This window comes from Ursus arctos, unplaced genomic scaffold, assembly GCF_023065955.2.
Source record: "Ursus arctos isolate Adak ecotype North America unplaced genomic scaffold, UrsArc2.0 scaffold_13, whole genome shotgun sequence".
NCBI classification, from domain to species: domain Eukaryota; kingdom Metazoa; phylum Chordata; class Mammalia; order Carnivora; family Ursidae; genus Ursus; species Ursus arctos.
This window is the reverse complement of record NW_026622797.1, coordinates 31,028,604-31,045,711: the sequence shown is the minus strand read 5'-3', so window position 1 is coordinate 31,045,711 and position 17,108 is coordinate 31,028,604. Positions and strand designations below refer to the sequence as shown.

Genomic DNA, 17,108 nt, shown 5'->3' with positions numbered 1-17,108 from the left:
AGCATATATATCGGTGATTCCATTAAGAACAGCATAGTCATAAATGTTCTAAAATTCAAGAGCATTTCATAGTTTCATTTTAGGTAGAGAGTAAAGAACTCTTTTATAGATAGGGTTTAAAAAGGATAAAAATCGTAGGATAAGTCTGCTGTGTATTTGCTTTTGAAACCTCTAGTAACCATTTACCATTCTTGGAATTGTGCAGATTTGCTGAATTTGACGCCTGCTCCTAATAATGGAACTCATGGAAGTCTTAACCACCTTCTAAAGAACCCTGTTTATACCCCAAAGAATCCCAAGGAAGCCCACCCCGTGGTACAGTGCCCTTTCACAAGATCCCCCAGACGTAACCTTGACTGCTCGTGCCATCCTTCGGTAAGTATTGACCAAAGTCTAGCCCAGTCGGATCTTACAGCACCCTCTGCAGAGCTCGTGCTATAGAAACACTTAACGATCAAATTAAAATCTGTGAGAGGGCATAAATATCTATTCATGTTTAATTCTGGTGGAACACATGCCGCCCTTTTATTGTTGATTTTCCTCTTCGTTGCTTTTGCATTTTCCCCTCTGTCTCTATTGCTTGGTGCTGTGACTTGACTGGGGGCAGGTTGGGAGAAGTCCAGCTGAGTCCGGAGCTTCCTAAATCATGGAGTCTGAGCTGTTATCCTAGCAGTGAGGTCTTGATCGTCAACCAATCACAGTATTCTTCCTCTAAGATATCTCTCAATTAATTTTAAATGTAGAGGGAAAAATCACATTTCTTTTTGGTATGAAATGGATGGATGGCACTGTTTCTTTTTTACTTCTATCTTAACATACGGTTATAAGAAGATAAAAATATGTGACAAGTGAACAAAACTGATAGTGTCCCTAAAGACAGAGATTTGGGGGAGCAGTTGATTCGATGCTTTCCATTTTGTTTGAGGCTCATAGAAAGACTTGAAGAGTAGCGATGAGTTATAAAGCAGCAATTCTTATTTTTTCATTCCTAGTGTTGTGCTTAGGTAACAGTTTTGTCTTTTTGCGGCTGTCATCTGAACTTTGATCCTTTTCGTCGAAAAAAATAAACTTTGACTTGTACAAGATGGCTCTGTCTTCGTCCCATGACGGAATAATTAGGCTGTAGGAGTTGTTTGTCACAAGATTAAAACATGTCTCAAAACAAAAATAATAACCAAACCTCGTGTCTCTCATTGATGAAAATCGTATTATTAACTTTTTAGGTCTTGCCAGTTGTGGATTTTGAGATACAGTTGAATTTGACTGTGGCAGAAGGTAAGACATGTTTACCCTGACATTTGCTAACATTCGTCAGTTGTGACTGGGATGTTCCGCGTCACTTTGATATGGTTTCTGATACATTTTGACATAGTCTCTGATCCTTAAGTTACTTGGCTCAGTTTTTTCCTTCTGGAATAAAAAGGCAAATTGTGCATAATTCCCAAGTTGAATTTGCCTATATAAAATCTCTGTAAATGTGAGGCACCTGGGTGGCGCAGTCAGTTAAGCATCTGTCTCTTTGATTTCGGCTCAGGTCGTGAACTCAGGGTCCTGAGATCGAGACCCACATTGAGCTCCACACTGGGTGTGGATCTGCTTGTGGTTCTCTCTCTCCCTCTGCTCCTCCCGCCATTCACACATGCTCTCCCTCTCTCCTTCTCTCTTTCTCTGTCTCAAAAATAAAATAAAAATAAAATCTCTGCAGATGTTTAGAGAAATCTTTGATGGCCCTGTGATGACAAAGCATTGTGGTGAGGGATGACACTTCTGGAATTGATTTGTGTTTGAATGAACGCAGGGGCTGTATGTCCATGGAAAAAGTATTCACTCTGTAAATTACTGTTTTCTCATCTGTGAAATGAGTGTATAACTAATTCATAGGGCTGTGTAAGAATTAAATTAGATGACGTATACAAAGGACTCTACAAAGCACTTGACACTTGGAAAAAGTACAGTAAATGGTCTCTTACTATTACTGTTTCATTCAGCTCCGTCTCATAATTTTAGTTGTGATTTTTTGCTTTCTGAGTACCTATACCATCCAGAAACTTCTCTGTCTGAAGTTTTCCCTGAAGAATAAATCATTAAAATAATGTTACTAACATAATATAATAAAAAATCATTAAAAAAAATAAAATAATGTTAAAGAATTTCAGCAATATCTTTAAGTCCTAATGGTGAAATTTCTTCGCGATCTCACGTAATGTCCTCTTGTGGTATCGTGATCTTACATTGATCTTTCAGAATCTTCATAGGCAAAAACTATAGTGAATCCCTTTTGTTAATTGTTTATGGCTCTGCTCTTTGTAATTAGTTTTCCTTTTTTACATTTAAAAATAACTTTTCAATAGTGTTAAGTAGAGGAAAGAATTGGATGAATGTATCATTATATTACTGTCATAGAATTCACAGTAAATATGTTTGAATGGCGGTTTCATTTTTTTCCCCCTGCAACCCAAGAGAAGGTTATTAAGCGCAGCACTTTACCTTATGGAAGACCCAGAGTTCTCCAGAGGAACACCTCGGCCTGTCTTCTCTACCAGCACCAGTTCGTGAGTGGTTACAGCCGTGACTTCCTGATGCCCCTTTGGACCTCTTACACCGTCGACAGAAATGCAAGTATTGGTCGCCTCTTTAGCTATGTGTGATTATTTCAGATCATCGTTAAGCAAAACATTGAAAGCAGAGTTAGTTTGGGTCAGTTAATCTTGGCTCTGTCATCAGTTCCTGAATTAGAAGATCACTGAACTGCAGGTCAGAAGGTTAGGTTCTGGGTCTAGCTCTGCCTCAAACCAGCTGGGTGACTTTGAGACTCAGAGCAGATTTCTTCTTGTGCGGAATGAGGGGTGTGCATGCAATAAAGGTTTCTCCCTTGCTTTTTGCTTGTTTTCATATTTTAGGATTGTCGTTTGTAATTTTGTGAAATTAATTTTGCAGTCAGGTGCAATGATTCAGTTCTAAATACAAAGATGTGTGAGCACAAGGATTTTTGTCAGCTGCTCTCACCTTAGGGGGTCCTTAGGGGGAAGCCATGAAAGCTCAGTAACCTCTCTGCATGTACCACCTAGGAAGACCCCTCCCCCCGCCCCCAAACCAGACCAGGGAGAGGCCAGGGATCCCGTCCACTTCCCAGAACACAGGAAGGCCTTGAAAAGAGTCAAGGATTGATGGGTGGGGGCAAATACCCCAGAATAAGACCACCATCCCCTCACCCCTGCCCCCTGGCTGCTGTGGTAGAAAGAGAAACAAGACAGGCCTTGAAAGAGAGAATGGGGGAGGGGGTGAAATTTAGATTTTAATCAAATGAAAGTTTTAAACTAGACCAACCAGATTTTCAGAAACTGAATGCCTGGCAAGCTACAGGATGCCCTTAAGCGGTGGAAAGGGGATTTGAGAGAGCTTAATTGAGTGTAGCAACTGGATTTACAAAATAAAACTATTGTTAATACTCACCAAGAGCGCCAAATAAAAAGACAGGGATATGTGTGTGTATGTATGTAATTCCTGTGTTTAAAAAAAAAAAAAAAAAATATATATATATATATATATATATTACGCACCCACACATATTCACATAATTAACATAAAGTTTCTACCATAAATTTGATTGTTCTAATTTAGAAGACTATCTTCCAATACTGTAAACACATTTTTTTTACCTGACTCAGTGATATATACAGTGTTTTGTAGGTTTCCATCAGATTTACTATCATTTCATGCCTTAATTACACTGTTCTTTCATCCTGTTCACATGTCCGGTTGACTTCTATAATCAAAGCTGCATAAATTCAGTCATCAGTGCTCCTGAAGTTTTCATGCTGCACTGTTGTTCAGTGGCTCCCCACCCCCGGCTTCAGTCTGCAGTTGTGTATGGAGGATAGACTCAGGTCCCCCCAAATCAGCATTTCGCTACATAAACGTTTGCAACTAAAAAAACGCAATACACAAAATTAGCCCAGCATAATAGGAAACTATTTGCACATATATGAAAAATGACTAATAGCCTTAATATCATAGAGTTTTTGCATTTCAGTGAGAAAAAAGATGAATGTACTAGTAGAAAAATGGGAAAATGGAGAAGGACAGCCAGAGCCCTGTAACCGAATGGGTGGCTCATCTTCGCTACTCCGAAAGCAGTCCTCTTTTCTTTTGTATGCCTGACACCTGGTGGCTCTTTTCATTTTGTTTTTCAGGACAGTTTCTCTGCAGAAAATTTTTCCAACTGTCTTTACCAGGATCTTCGAATTTCTCTTAGTCCTGTCCATAAGTGTTCCTTTTATAAAAATAACGCTGAACTGACTTATGGGTTCCTCTACCCACCACGTAAGTTTCTATCTCCCTGACCTTCCCTTTCTCTTGTCCTCTTTCTCTCTTCCTCTTCTTTTCCTTACGAGGCGGGGTACATCATCTTGTTTTTTTTTTTTAAAGATTTTATTTATTAATTTGACAGAGAGACAGCCAGCGAGAGAGGGAACACAGCAGGGGGAGTGGGAGAGGAAGAAGCAGGCTCCCAGTGGAGGAGCCTGATGTGGGGCTCGATCCCAGAACGCCAGGATCACGCCCTGAGCCGAAGGCAGACGCTAACGACTGCGCCACCCAGGCGCCCCTCATCTTGTTTTTTTTAATGGTGAAAATGGTGAATGAGAAGTATAACTCTTAGGGAATATTTTTAAAGTGTCTAAAAGTTGAATTTTGGAAAACTTTTAGCTTCTGTTTGGAGGGTAGTTGGTTTAGTGCAGACACTGTAGGTAGGACGTTCTTTACTTTTTTGCATTTCTTTTACTCAGAATTTGAGAAAGCTTGGGTCGGAAGGATATATCAGGGTTCTTAGGAGATATTTTGTTAAAAGAAAAAATGTTGAGGTGCCTGGGTGGCTCAGGCCATTAAGCATCTGCCTTTGGCTCAAGTCATGATCCCAGAGTCCTGGGATGTTGGGCCCCCTGCTCAGCGGGGAGCCTGCTTCTCCCTCTTCCTCTGCCCCTTCCCACACCCCCACCCCTGCTTGTCACTAGTGGGTCTCTCTTTCCCTCTCAAATAAATAAATAAGAATTAATTAAAAAGGAAAGCTGTAATTTGTCAAAGAATTAGGGATAGGCAGAGCCTAAGTGTGCTTGCTCTTTCACAGAAATGGAGCTGCTAGGGAATAGCTTTTTTTTCTTTTTAAGTTAAATGTTCTATTTTTAATGTGGCAAATCTGTGTGTTAATGAGAAGACATTTTGAGGCTGGCCTTAAAAGGCAAAAGTCAGAAGGCTCCAGGTGCTCAAATATTCTCAATATCCAGTCGAGTCCCTGGAATAAGTGTCTGAAGTCAGAACTTGGCTATTGCTTTATAAAAATAGACCAGGTCCAAGCCGAAAATCCATACAAAGACGCCTTGTACAGCATTTCGAGGCAGACATCCTGCCATGTTTTTTCTGGGTAGTAGGTGTTGTTCTGAAGCCAGATACTTTCTTTTTTCTTCTCACTGTGGAAGAGTTTAAGGAAAGAGGGTTGTCAACACAATACATTTTTAGTTGAAATAGGCAAATATGGTAAAATTTGAACATATTTGATTTGGGGCTGTTACTAAGCTTTTGTTCCTTTGATAAATTCATCTTGAAGAAAAGATCTAAATATTTTACTTTTTTTAAGAGACATGACCAAACACATTGCACTTTCCCTTACCCTGTACCTAGGAATGTTTTATGGGTTTAAGGTGATTTTTTTTTTTAAATGCCCTCCCATGAGAAAGTATAATTTCTAATGTGATTCATGAAGAATGAAAGTCATCTTTTTTTATTTTCTTTGTAGAACTAAATAAAGGTTCAAATCAACTATATTCTGAAGCATTGCTTAATACTAATATAGTGCCAATGTACCAGAGTTTTCAAGGTAAAAAATTTTAATCCTGTATCTCACAATTTCAATGAATTTCTGTGTATTACAGGTATAATTTATATTAATAAGACTGATCCTCTAAATTAAATGACTATCAAACATGGTCTTATAGGTATATGTTCTCAGAGCTATACATTCTTGTTCATTCTTAACTTTGGTAATACCAGTACACAGAAATTCTGCAACTATTGGAATTATGATCTATTCCAATACCTATTATTCTGCCTTGTATTTACATCTTTATAAACAACATTTTTTGGTGAAAAAAGTATGTAATATTCTTCCTATGTTACCTGGCTAATATAGTCTCCTAACAATTAACTTTCAGTTTGTTTTCCCATTTAACTTTTGGAAGTTGTTGATAATTGTTTTTAATCTTGAATAAATTTGGGCATCATTATTAATTATCGCAGTATTTGGAACACTTAAAATAAATATAAATTTATGCTTCAAGTGACATAGAATTTCAAAATACCGAGTATTCAAGGCTATTTTTACTCTAATTTATGTGTAGAATACTTGTGACTATTTCAAAGGGAATATTCAGGTATTAACAGTAAATCTGAATAACCTGCCTTGTTTATTTATGTTCATGGTTTTTTATGCCTCATGATGATCTGTCATCACAAATTCATGGTGATGCACGTGGTCAGGGATGCCCAAAATAGTGTTGAATTCAACGTTTGCCTCTTCTGCCAAAGGCAAAAGCTGAACAATGGTTTTTGGCCTCCCACTAAGACTGAAGCCAAATTTGACTGTCTGTAATTATTACAAATGCTGGTTTTGAATAAGGTTGTTGAGTTATTTCACATGACAGCATGGCACCTTGTTCTTTTGCAACTACGCTGACGTCCTTCTTGTTTCAGTTATATGGCGCTACTTTCATGGCACCCTTCTGCCAAGGTATGCAGAAGAAAGAAATGGCGTCAATGTCGTCAGCGGTCCTGTGTTTGACTCTGATTACGACGGATGTTATGATTCCTCAGAGACCCTGAAGCAGTAAGAACATATTTCATTTACTCTTAAAAACAGTTGTCGTGTGGGATTACCATCCAGTTCAGTCAGCAGAGCCTTTTCTGTCTGATACCGTTCCTATTGACGGACATGCCATTTCTGATGACACTGGAAACCCCTTGAAATATCTGATTAATTTTGATGTTTTGCTCAGTGTTCAGAAAAATGTTTTTTAGAGGAAAGAAGGAGTGTTTCTCCCCAATTCAGCTTAGATGAGTAATTCTTGAGCTCAGATTAAACACTGAACTCTACCATATGTTATGAAAGTAACATCCATGTTTAAAATCTCTGTGTGTGGCTAATTGATAAGATACTGTCTTCATTAACTACTTCTGGTTAGAAGATAAAGAACCATGTGGTGTGGTTAGAGGCATCCTGAGTGGAAGAATCAGGTGTTAGAAAGCTGTAGTGTCCAAGTGTAGACCTTGGGCAAATGTCACAGCTTTTACCCAGCCTTGCTTAGAGGGAGGTTGAGTGGCCATCTTGAAAGAAACTATCAGTGAGTACTATTTTTATAAAGTAGAGTGGCAGAATGTTTTAGAAACCATTTGATCTTTCTTAAAACAATAACAGCATGATTTTTTGAAGCAATATTGCTGTTAAGGCTACGGGAAAAAGAGAATGAAATGTCTGATGTTCAGCTCTTTTCCTGAGAACTGCTGTCTCAGGCAGGCTCAGAGATTACTCTTCACACACATACATCTGTGACACATTAGTTTATAATGTATAATTTATAGACAGTAGTTTATAAAATGACAGGGTTTGGGGTTTTTGTTGTTGTTGTTTTTACTGTATTCCTCGAGGTGTAGGGGTCCCAACATAACTGCCTCAGAAGTCACAGCAGTAGAATGGGTAAAGAAGAGAACTTCATACCTTTCACATTCCACCAGAACTCTGTTTTAATCAGTTTTATATATTATGGTTCCATATAAGATTATAATTGAAGACAATGCCCCCACTACCTTAAATTTGGAAAGATGCTGAAAAACGAATAGATAAATCTGGCTTTGAGACCAAAGGATATAGAATTAAGATGACATAAAGGTATTACTTGGGACGTCTTGGAGAATATGCTGCAATTTAAAAGAAGTTACTGTGATGAGAAAGGAAATCCCTTTAAAACAAAGGAGAGTTCACAGAAACATGACTTCACTGGAGGGGCTGGAATAGAAAAAAATCCCATACCAGTTTCCTCTCTGTCTACACTCTGTGCACAGCTGCATAAAGTTGAGAAGACTATCAGTAATGCTTTCAATCTTAGTTGTAGGTATTTGAGAATGATATATTTTTTTCTTGAGTGTCTCAATTCCAGTGTCTTAAGGTAGAATAAAAAAAAATCTGAAGTTCAGTAAATTTTTATAGAAAATAATAATTATTGGGTTTGTGTTTGTCTTCTAATTCGTTCTCGCAGTCTGGCAGAACATGTTGAAGTATTATGATTACTAACTTCTTACAATACATTTAATTATTTGACTGAATTTTATTTTTAGATGCATTGTATTAAAATACACTTTACTGAAATATTCATTAAAAAGAAGAGAGTTATTTCTTTCTTAAAGTGAAGATTGCCATATTTTCCAGAAACAGCAGACTCATCCGTAATCAAGAAATTCTGATCCCAACTCACTTCTTCATCGTGCTGACAAGTTGTAAAAACACATTCCAGACTCCCTCCCAGTGTGATGATTTAGACAGCTTAGCTTTCATTTTGCCTCACAGGACTGACAACAGTGAGAGCTGTGCGGTAAGTAGCCTTTGTTCCTTTATTACCTTAAATGTTGAAAATACGAATATATTTGTGTGTGTCATGTCTGACATTACTGTGGGTGAAAACAGAATGTGCATATGCACTTTGAAAGGATATACTTTGAAAGGATGTGCTTTACGTGTACTTTGCAGGATGGTTTTAAATTTGATGCTCTGAGATATCTTTGGAGACCACCCTTGTCTGTTAAAACACAAAAAACAAATCAAAATGTAAAAACTTAGTGCCTGCATATGGCTTACCACTAAATTCTAGATTTATTTGAACTATGAATTTACTCTTGTTTCAAAACTGGATTTATAATTCCCAAAGTGTTAGCACTATTATAAATTAGTCTTCAAGTTATGGTTAGGTAGTGTTTCAGATTAATTTTCTGTATATCACTCTATTATAAAAATCATGTTTGTCCCTAATTATCTTTTCTTATTCTGTTGTCATTCAGCATTTGGAAATAATTGTTTTATGTTACCCTGTTTGCTCAGAATTAAAAAACAAAACAAAACAAAACCTAAACTAGTCTTTGAACACCAAGACTATATTAAAATTTTAGGAATTTTAAAGTTTTCCCTTATGGTGAGCCAATTTTTTTCTTTCAGAATACTTCCCAGATTTTCTAGTTGTTTTTTTTTTTCCCACTTTTCTTTTTTTGTCCATCGAAGTAGACGTAAGTTGGCAAAGCGATGTAGCTTTCTCACCAGGCTCATTTAAAGGGGTGGTGGAGAGCTGGAGTCCTGTGGTCAAAAGGATGTTGAGGCCCCAGTCTGAGCTCCGCAGGAGAGAGTGCTGTGATCACGCATTCATTCCTTCCTGCATTTATTCATTTATCCCTTCTCGGATCCAGTCATTCATTCCTTTAATAAATATGTGTTGCCATGTACTCTTCGGACAGAGGACACAGCAGTGAACAAAACAGACAGTAGCTTCTGCCGTGGGCCCAGGAGTAGAATACAGAGATCCGTTGTCATCCCTGACCTAGGAGTCTATGTGTCACTCATTAAAACTCATGAAGATATTTCACTCTTTAATTGTTTCTCTGACAAACTGAGAATTAATTGACCAGTCCTCATAGGACATATTTCTCATTAAGTTATTTTCCCTTGTGCTTCCGAATTAAGTACAGAATGGCAGGATTTTAACTATTTGGATGCCCGTTGGGCATGTACGTCTGCCAACTGGTCGCTGTCGTGGACACTGTTGGATACATACTGAGTGTTCCTTCTTCATTGCTTTCTCTTCCTCAAGAGATTGAATTGTCACTGAAGTTATCAGTTAGTGTTGTGTTCTGCAGCAAATAACGAAGAACCCATTCACAGTGACTTGAGCAATTAATGGGTACCTCGTGTGATGGGACTTCCAGAAGTAGACAGTCTTGGGTCAGTAGCACTGTTAGGGACCTGGACCTTTCCTGTCTTCCTTTGCCACTGTTCTTAGCATGTGGCACGGGTGGGCTAAAGATGGTTTCTACTTCTCAAGATATCCTGTCAGAATTCTGGGCCCTCCTCCCAAAGAGACTTATGCTTACATCTCCCTGACCAAAACGATGTCACTGAGTTCCTTTTCCATCTCTACCATTCCAAAAGCTGTTGTGCCGATGTCTTAAATGCAAACATTTCTCAAATTCTATAATAGCAGTGCACCTAGAAGACACTAAATATTGGCCTTGAACCAGAGAGAGGATTATTTCAAGGTCGGTCACACATACTGACTGATTCCTTCTGTTTCGTCTCCGAAGTAGCGACTGAACATTAGCAGGCTAGTGGCCTGAGACATCAGATATCTTGCCTATACTTTTTATCTATTCCTGTGTCTGTTGGGACAGATGGAAAATATCTACTGGCCAAGTAGTCCACTGAGTCAGGGTTATTCCTCCAAGAGCCAGACTGAAGATTGTTGGAGAGAAAGAGACTGAGTGGGGCAGTAGGTAGCATGGGGTGTAGTGATGATTGGAGGCTAATGGGAAAATGGAAACTATTGGTCCATTTCCCTTTTATGTGGAAAGTCTGTATTTATCATTTCCAACTAATAATGTCCCAACGGTACAGAACTCTTTATTGGAGGATGTCTTTAAAGTACAATCGTAGCCCACCAACCAGTGGACACCTTCTCCATCTGACCTTCTCCAGGAGCCATATTCAGAAAAATGGGTACTTACACGTGAATGTGTGCTTTCCACCTGTGTTACCTGCCTCGGCCACCAGCTCTGCTTCTAGGTCCTGGAGCACGGGCCTTTACTTCTTGTCTGATCTCCTAGTAGCTGAGACTTCACTACCTCCCCAGAGATGGAACTGTGTTTGACCACTGCCCCCAACCCCTCTCTTCATTCCAACCACGTAAATAACTGATTCTGATGAGCACGGGTATTTTTGTCGTGCATCCGCACACATCCTTACAGTCGATCCTCAAAACAACCCTGGCAGGAGGGCGCAGGTAAGAGAATCAGGATTCGGATGTTAAATAACTTGCCTCAGTTTACATGGTGTGATAATGATAGGACCCGGATTTCAATCCAAGTTTCTTTCTGCTCATTCCCATATTCGTTCCACCATGCCACGTTGCTTCTGTTTTTCCAACATTTTTTTTTAACCTCACATTGTTGAAATTTCTCGCCCCAATGCAACACATGAGCATCGATTCTACATAAACTTCCCTTTTCCCAAATTCGAGACATCTAATTAAACAAACATGCATCGCATGTGTTAGATGGTGAGCTACCAGGCGCAGGGATCATGGCTCACAAAGCTTGTAGCATCTGCCATTGGGAGCCAGAATGTCGTAACTCATTGAAATGGGAAGATGGAATGCTCGTAGGGAAAGCGAACTGACTGTTCTCCGATGACTTCTCTTTTCCCCCACCTTCATAGAACGGGAAGCATGAGTCTTCATGGGTTGAAGAGTTATTGAGGTTACACAGAGCTCGGATCATGGATGTTGAACACATCACTGGACTCAGCTTCTATCAAGAAAGGAAAGAGCCAATTTCAGACATTCTAAAGCTGAAAACACATTTGCCAACCTTTAACCAAGAAGACTGAGTTTTTTATTCCAAAACCACACCCTAAATGTTTTTGAAAGAACCTTTTATTCGATACGGTCTTCTCTTCACGCTGTCGCATTGTTTGGAAACTGCAGACCAGAGTTAGAGCTGCGAGTCCTCTGTGTTACAGGCGTCTCAGGGAACCTCGCGGCCTCCGCCCGGCAGTAGCCAAATACTCTCACTGGGTCTCGCACATGTTTGAATGTGTAAGAATTGTTCCAATTTGGGGAATAAAGACAGACCATACCTAAAACTGCTCTTCTATCTCTCTTAAGGGCAGAAGTAGCTGTGAACATTGTCTGGACACCAGATATCTGAATTTTATTTTCACTAATAAACTTCTGCGGAACTGGCAGGCGCAACATAATGGATAGGATTGGAGTAGTCTGTGTTACCTTCAGATTTTCACAAGGATTTAAAGGTGATTCTGGATTCTTTCTGACTTGGAATTTCATTCATTTTAGTTTTAACTGAAAAAATTAGTGGAAGCAAAAGTATTTCTAAGGCCCTCTTTCCGTCTTTGCCATACACCCATTCAAAAGCTAAAATGTGTAATCCTGTGGGTTTTTTTTTTTTTTTAATTGTGATTGGGCTTCTTCAGATTTAATGTCTTTAACAAGTTAAACTTTGAGGGAAGATCTGTGAATTGAGTAACGGAGTCCATCTGCCTGCTATACATTTTTATTCTCTGTTTATACAGAAAGAAAGATATTCCCATCCTGATCACTTGTAATTAACAGGTTGAAAATAGCTCTAAAAGTGGTTATGTTAGACTATTAAAAATGTCTTGGCGGAACTTCAGAGAACCTGTCAACACAGGCGTGGTAGCATTTTTCATCAAGATGGTAGGAACGTTTTCCTCTATGCACAAAAATGACCCCACCAGCAGCAGAACTATGCTGAGCTATTCATTTTGAAGTTCCATAGATTTGGTGAGAATGTGTAACCCTTGCTTTACATCTTCTTGGTGGTCATGCTCAATGAATCTGACCTCTCTGCCAGATAGCCTGTACCTTTTAGTCCCAACCTGTGAACCTTCAACGGCTTCCTTCTCTTTCAGGCTATGTGGGTTTGATTTAGGTGTTATATTAGTCCACCAGAATTTTTTATTTGTCCTTCATATGATGATCATTCTTCAACAGACTACAGGCCACAAAATCCTTTAGATAATATAATTTGTATCTAAAAATTATTTAGTAATCTAGAAAGTTTCGTTGGTTTTTGTTTTAGTCCTGTAAGGCCCTGAGGGTTTGTACATTGCTTTTTTCCAGTCTGTCTGCTCTCTGTTGTTCAATTTAGGTCATTTCTATTATTCTGTCTTTAAGTTCACTGATTATTTTCTTTCTCTAATCCATTTTGGTGTTGAGCCCACCCATTGATTTTTGTATTTCAGTTAAAATTGTTTTTTCTTCTCTAAAATTTCCATTTGGTTCTTTCTCATATATATTTTATTTCTTTGCTGAGAATTTCTTTTTTTGCTAAGATTTTCTATTTTTTCATTTATTCCATGCAATTCATAATTACTCCCTGAAGCATTTTTGTGATGGCTGCTGCAAAGTTCTTTTCGAATAATGCCAGCATCTGTGTCATTTCAGGGCTGGCATCCATTGTCTTTTTCATTTAAAAAGATTTTCCTGGTCCTTGGAATGATGAATGATATTCAGTGGGAACCTGACTATCTTAGGTGTTATGTGACTGTGGATCTTATGTAAACCTTCTGTTTTAGCTGACTTTTCTGACATCAGCCTAGTGGGGGACTTAGGGGCACTGTCTGGTTCTTTCCAGGTGTGGCTACGAGTACAGGTTTCCCACTCCGCCTCCAGTGACACTTGGGGTGAGATGGGACCCTTGTTGCTGCTGCACAGGGTGGGAATTCAGCTCCCCACTGGGCCTCCATTGATGTCTTCCTGGCTGGGGTGTGCAGGGGGCCTTGTCACTGCTCCACAGTGGTGTCCACTGACACTGTGGGCAGGAATGCTGGGAAGGCTTTATTACAACCAAGTGGGGAGGAAATGACCCATTGCCTACTCAACCTTCTCAGATCCTACCCTGTCAGGGGAGTTAGGGTCCTTCATGACAGCCTGTCGATGTCAGGCTTGGCCTTTGCTGGCATGTTTGGGTCTGTGGTCCTTTCGGTAGCATTTGCTAGAGTGGAGCAATTACTGTTTTCTCTCTTGCTAGGCTACTCCTTTTCCAGTCCTTTGGCTAGAGAGCAGGCCTTTCTTAGGACTTCTTTTCGCCTCCTCTGTTGGCATTTCACAGGTTGTGACATCTTCAGCTCCAAGTCTGGGACTTATGAGCTAAAAAAGCAAACTCAGGGGAACTCATCATAGTTTTGTCCCTTGGGTCCCAGGGTCCCTAGCCTGCCTGCCTTCTTCTCTCCACCTTTCAGAATATTCCTATTTTTGTTTTATATATAATATCTAAGCTTTTTATCTGCACTTAGCAGAAGGATATCTACTTCTTTATAGAAGTGTCTCATTGATTTTTATATATTCCTCTAAACACATGCAGACACATGATTGCCTCTATGTAAAGCATCTTAGCAGATCTTAATTAAATGGGTAGATGTGTCTCCCCTTTGCCAGTCACCAGGAATACAAAGAAGGACAAGTAATAATCCTTACAGTTTTAGGGAGGGAGAGGATGGAGCAGAAGTGTAGATGATGCCTAAAGCATGGTAATTGTTTTAATGGAGCCATAGGCAGGGTGCCAGGGAGGACGGAGGAGACACTGGGTGGTGGTTGACAGTCTCAGCAGTGCCTTCCCAGAGGTGGAAACATTTGGGCTAGAACTTGGTGCGAAATGGAGGTCTTCAGGTGAACAGGTAAGGAAAGGACATTCTAACATCCTTTGGATGGATACTCTTTGGCATTTTCCAATGTACTCCTACTTCTGATATTTCTATAAATGTCGCTATGACCGACTTATGATATACAACTACGTTATTTTTCCTGCTTTGTTCTAAGCAGCTCCTGCTCTTAAAAGTCGACTAGACTATTAATGTTGTGCTGACTCTAAAGAGCATCCACATCTGTTCCTGCTTAGCTTGTTTTTTTCCGTTGCTCTTACAGTGTTCTTTTTCTTCTTTTGTCTTGAAAGAGATCTCTCCTTTGACTATTTCATCAATTTAAAACACGTGACTGGCCTCCAGTCCCCCAATTTGAATGGTAAATTCACATGGCTCTATATGAAAATGTCTTTTTTTCATATGCAAAACAAAACCTTTATTTTCCCCTAATTTTATTGCCATGCCTCTGATCAGTACTCCTCAAATGAGGTAAGTTACTGCCATATAAAATTTCATAGCTGTCCGCTCGTTCATGGCAGAGCAAAGAATCAGGTGGAACTTGAAAATATTTAGAAGTTTCAGAGAAAGCAGTCACACTTAGGGGGAAGAAGGCAAATGTTTCAGCAGGGTAGGTCAATGTGTAGAGGACTTTTAGGCCAGTTGGCCCAGTCCTGTTTCAGGAGAGAAGGTAGATGAGATTGTGGCTAAGACCACCCCGTCCTTCAGGAAAGGCTGTTACCACCCCCCACCTTGACTTTTTTCTGTCATTAGCTACAGTAACTGTCCTGCCTTGCCTTGTGGGTACCTGCTTAATCTATAACAGAAACAGGCATTTGAACTTTGAAACTAAATGTGGTGATTACACTTCACGCCAAAGCCTATGACAGGAATCTGGTGTGTTGGTGCTTTCATAAGCGTTAGGTAAAATTGTAACATGGCTACAGTCCAATGACATTTTCCTTGATTTTTGGCAGTCTAAATATTATAAGGGGGAGGGAAAAGTCTACAGGATATGTCTCTAAGCTAAGAAATGTGGATTTACCAATAAAAATTGTATATACAGAAACTTGGCTGCTCTCCTGTGTTGTGTATTTGAAGGGTGGGGACAGGGAACGGCGTGGTGGTGTTTTCCTAGGGATGATACTGCGTGCAAGGGTTGTAGACAATTAACCACAGCTGTATTGTTGGAATGAGAAAAAAGATTCAAAGTTCATTTCAGGTTCACAGAGTAAACATCGATTTCTGTGACCTATATTCGTGTTTTTGGCACTTAGATGATTTGCAGTCATACTTCTAGGTAAAACAAGACAGGCGTGTATAAAATATCCTTCCAGTATGTAGAATGGTCTGAAACCAGAGGGAAAGTATCCAATTTGTAACTTCCATAGATTTTTTTTCAACATGAAATTTTTGTACTTATCCTTTCCATTACCTATAAACAGCAATTAAAAGAAAAATAAAGATATTTACTAGAAATTATAGCCGTAGCAGAAGTTGTAGATGCATAAAACATGTTCTAGTCTGCTAGAAATGAAAGAATCTCTGCAATGGGTATTATCCTGGTGAGGCGTCGAAAGGAAGCAACAGAAAAAGTGTGCCTTTCATTCCACCCCAATGTCGTAGTTTTAAAGTTAACCTCATACTTGCCCATAAAACCTCGACTCAGGGGGCAGGATTTTAATAAAAACACATTCATTTAAAACTCATATAGAATTTCATTACAGATCAAATTCAGAACTCAGAATAGACTTCAGCTGTCACAGAATAGAGATACAAAACGATTTAATAAATACCCAGGAAATGAGATTTTTGTATCTCTTAATAATTTTGCCCCAAGACATCCAGGTATTTTTCACTATCAAAATTTTTTATGCCTACACTTAGATGACATTGTGCTAAGTGTAATAGAAAGAAAGTGAAACTTGCAGAACGGAAGGTTTATAAGTTCAGAGAGACTGGAGATTATTTTAAATAAATGAGACCAAAATTTTCTCAGTTCAACGAATGGATCTCATTTGCTCAAATTTTTATGATTTAAAAAAATCTTAGATCGAAACCTACAATTTTGCGTTCTCTGTCATAAACTTTCTAGATCTCGACACAGTGTCACCATTTTGAAGAGTTACTCACTTTTATGAAGGTCCAAACGGAAACAGTGGTTAATCTGTGAGGCCTCTGTGTACTTGTGTTTTTATGATCTCACCACTGTTTACCTCAATAGGACACTTCACCACATTCACCTAGATTAGATTCGATTAGATCAAGATTGACAGCAGATTTCAAAGCTGTGTTTACTGTGTGTGAAGGAAATGGGCATTAGATATAAATTGGGGAACAGGAACAGTTGGGATGTCTGCCTCCTTGGTGCTTATTTAGCAACATTTCACCTCGATTTCAACATCTAACCCAAGGCCCATTTCCTTTTGACACCAGTACTCTTCTCTTCACCCCTAAAGCATGATCATTTGATCAGACCCTCCCAGACATTGGAAATGACAGCACAGGCCCTCAGGCTAGTCATTGTTCTGTAATTGCAACCAACTGCATGTGTGTGATACATTTTATTGTCCTGTAATCTGTACACAATGTTATTAGATGGCACCTTGACCTACTAAGAAATTGTACT

The 17,108-nt window shown here is 39.2% G+C and overlaps 1 protein-coding gene across 2 annotated transcripts in view; it reads left to right on the top strand.

The window, feature by feature from the left end:
* ENPP1 (ectonucleotide pyrophosphatase/phosphodiesterase 1) overlaps window positions 1-15,548 on the top strand; it is a 70,583-nt gene extending 55,035 nt beyond the window's left edge. The window contains exons 18-25 of one of the 2 annotated variants that reach the window (XM_026504809.4): window positions 206-375; window positions 1,224-1,275; window positions 2,461-2,615; window positions 4,194-4,323; window positions 5,792-5,872; window positions 6,745-6,877; window positions 8,474-8,636; window positions 11,519-15,548. In XM_026504809.4, the coding sequence (XP_026360594.2) occupies window positions 206-375; window positions 1,224-1,275; window positions 2,461-2,615; window positions 4,194-4,323; window positions 5,792-5,872; window positions 6,745-6,877; window positions 8,474-8,636; window positions 11,519-11,689 (1,055 nt within the window). In that variant the 3' untranslated portion in view covers window positions 11,690-15,548. Of the gene's footprint in view, window positions 1-205; window positions 376-1,223; window positions 1,276-2,460; window positions 2,616-4,193; window positions 4,324-5,791; window positions 5,873-6,744; window positions 6,878-8,473 lie in introns of both variants that reach the window. The other variant, XM_057311039.1, reaches the window with a different exon arrangement.
* Window positions 15,549-17,108: the final 1,560 nt, after the last annotated feature.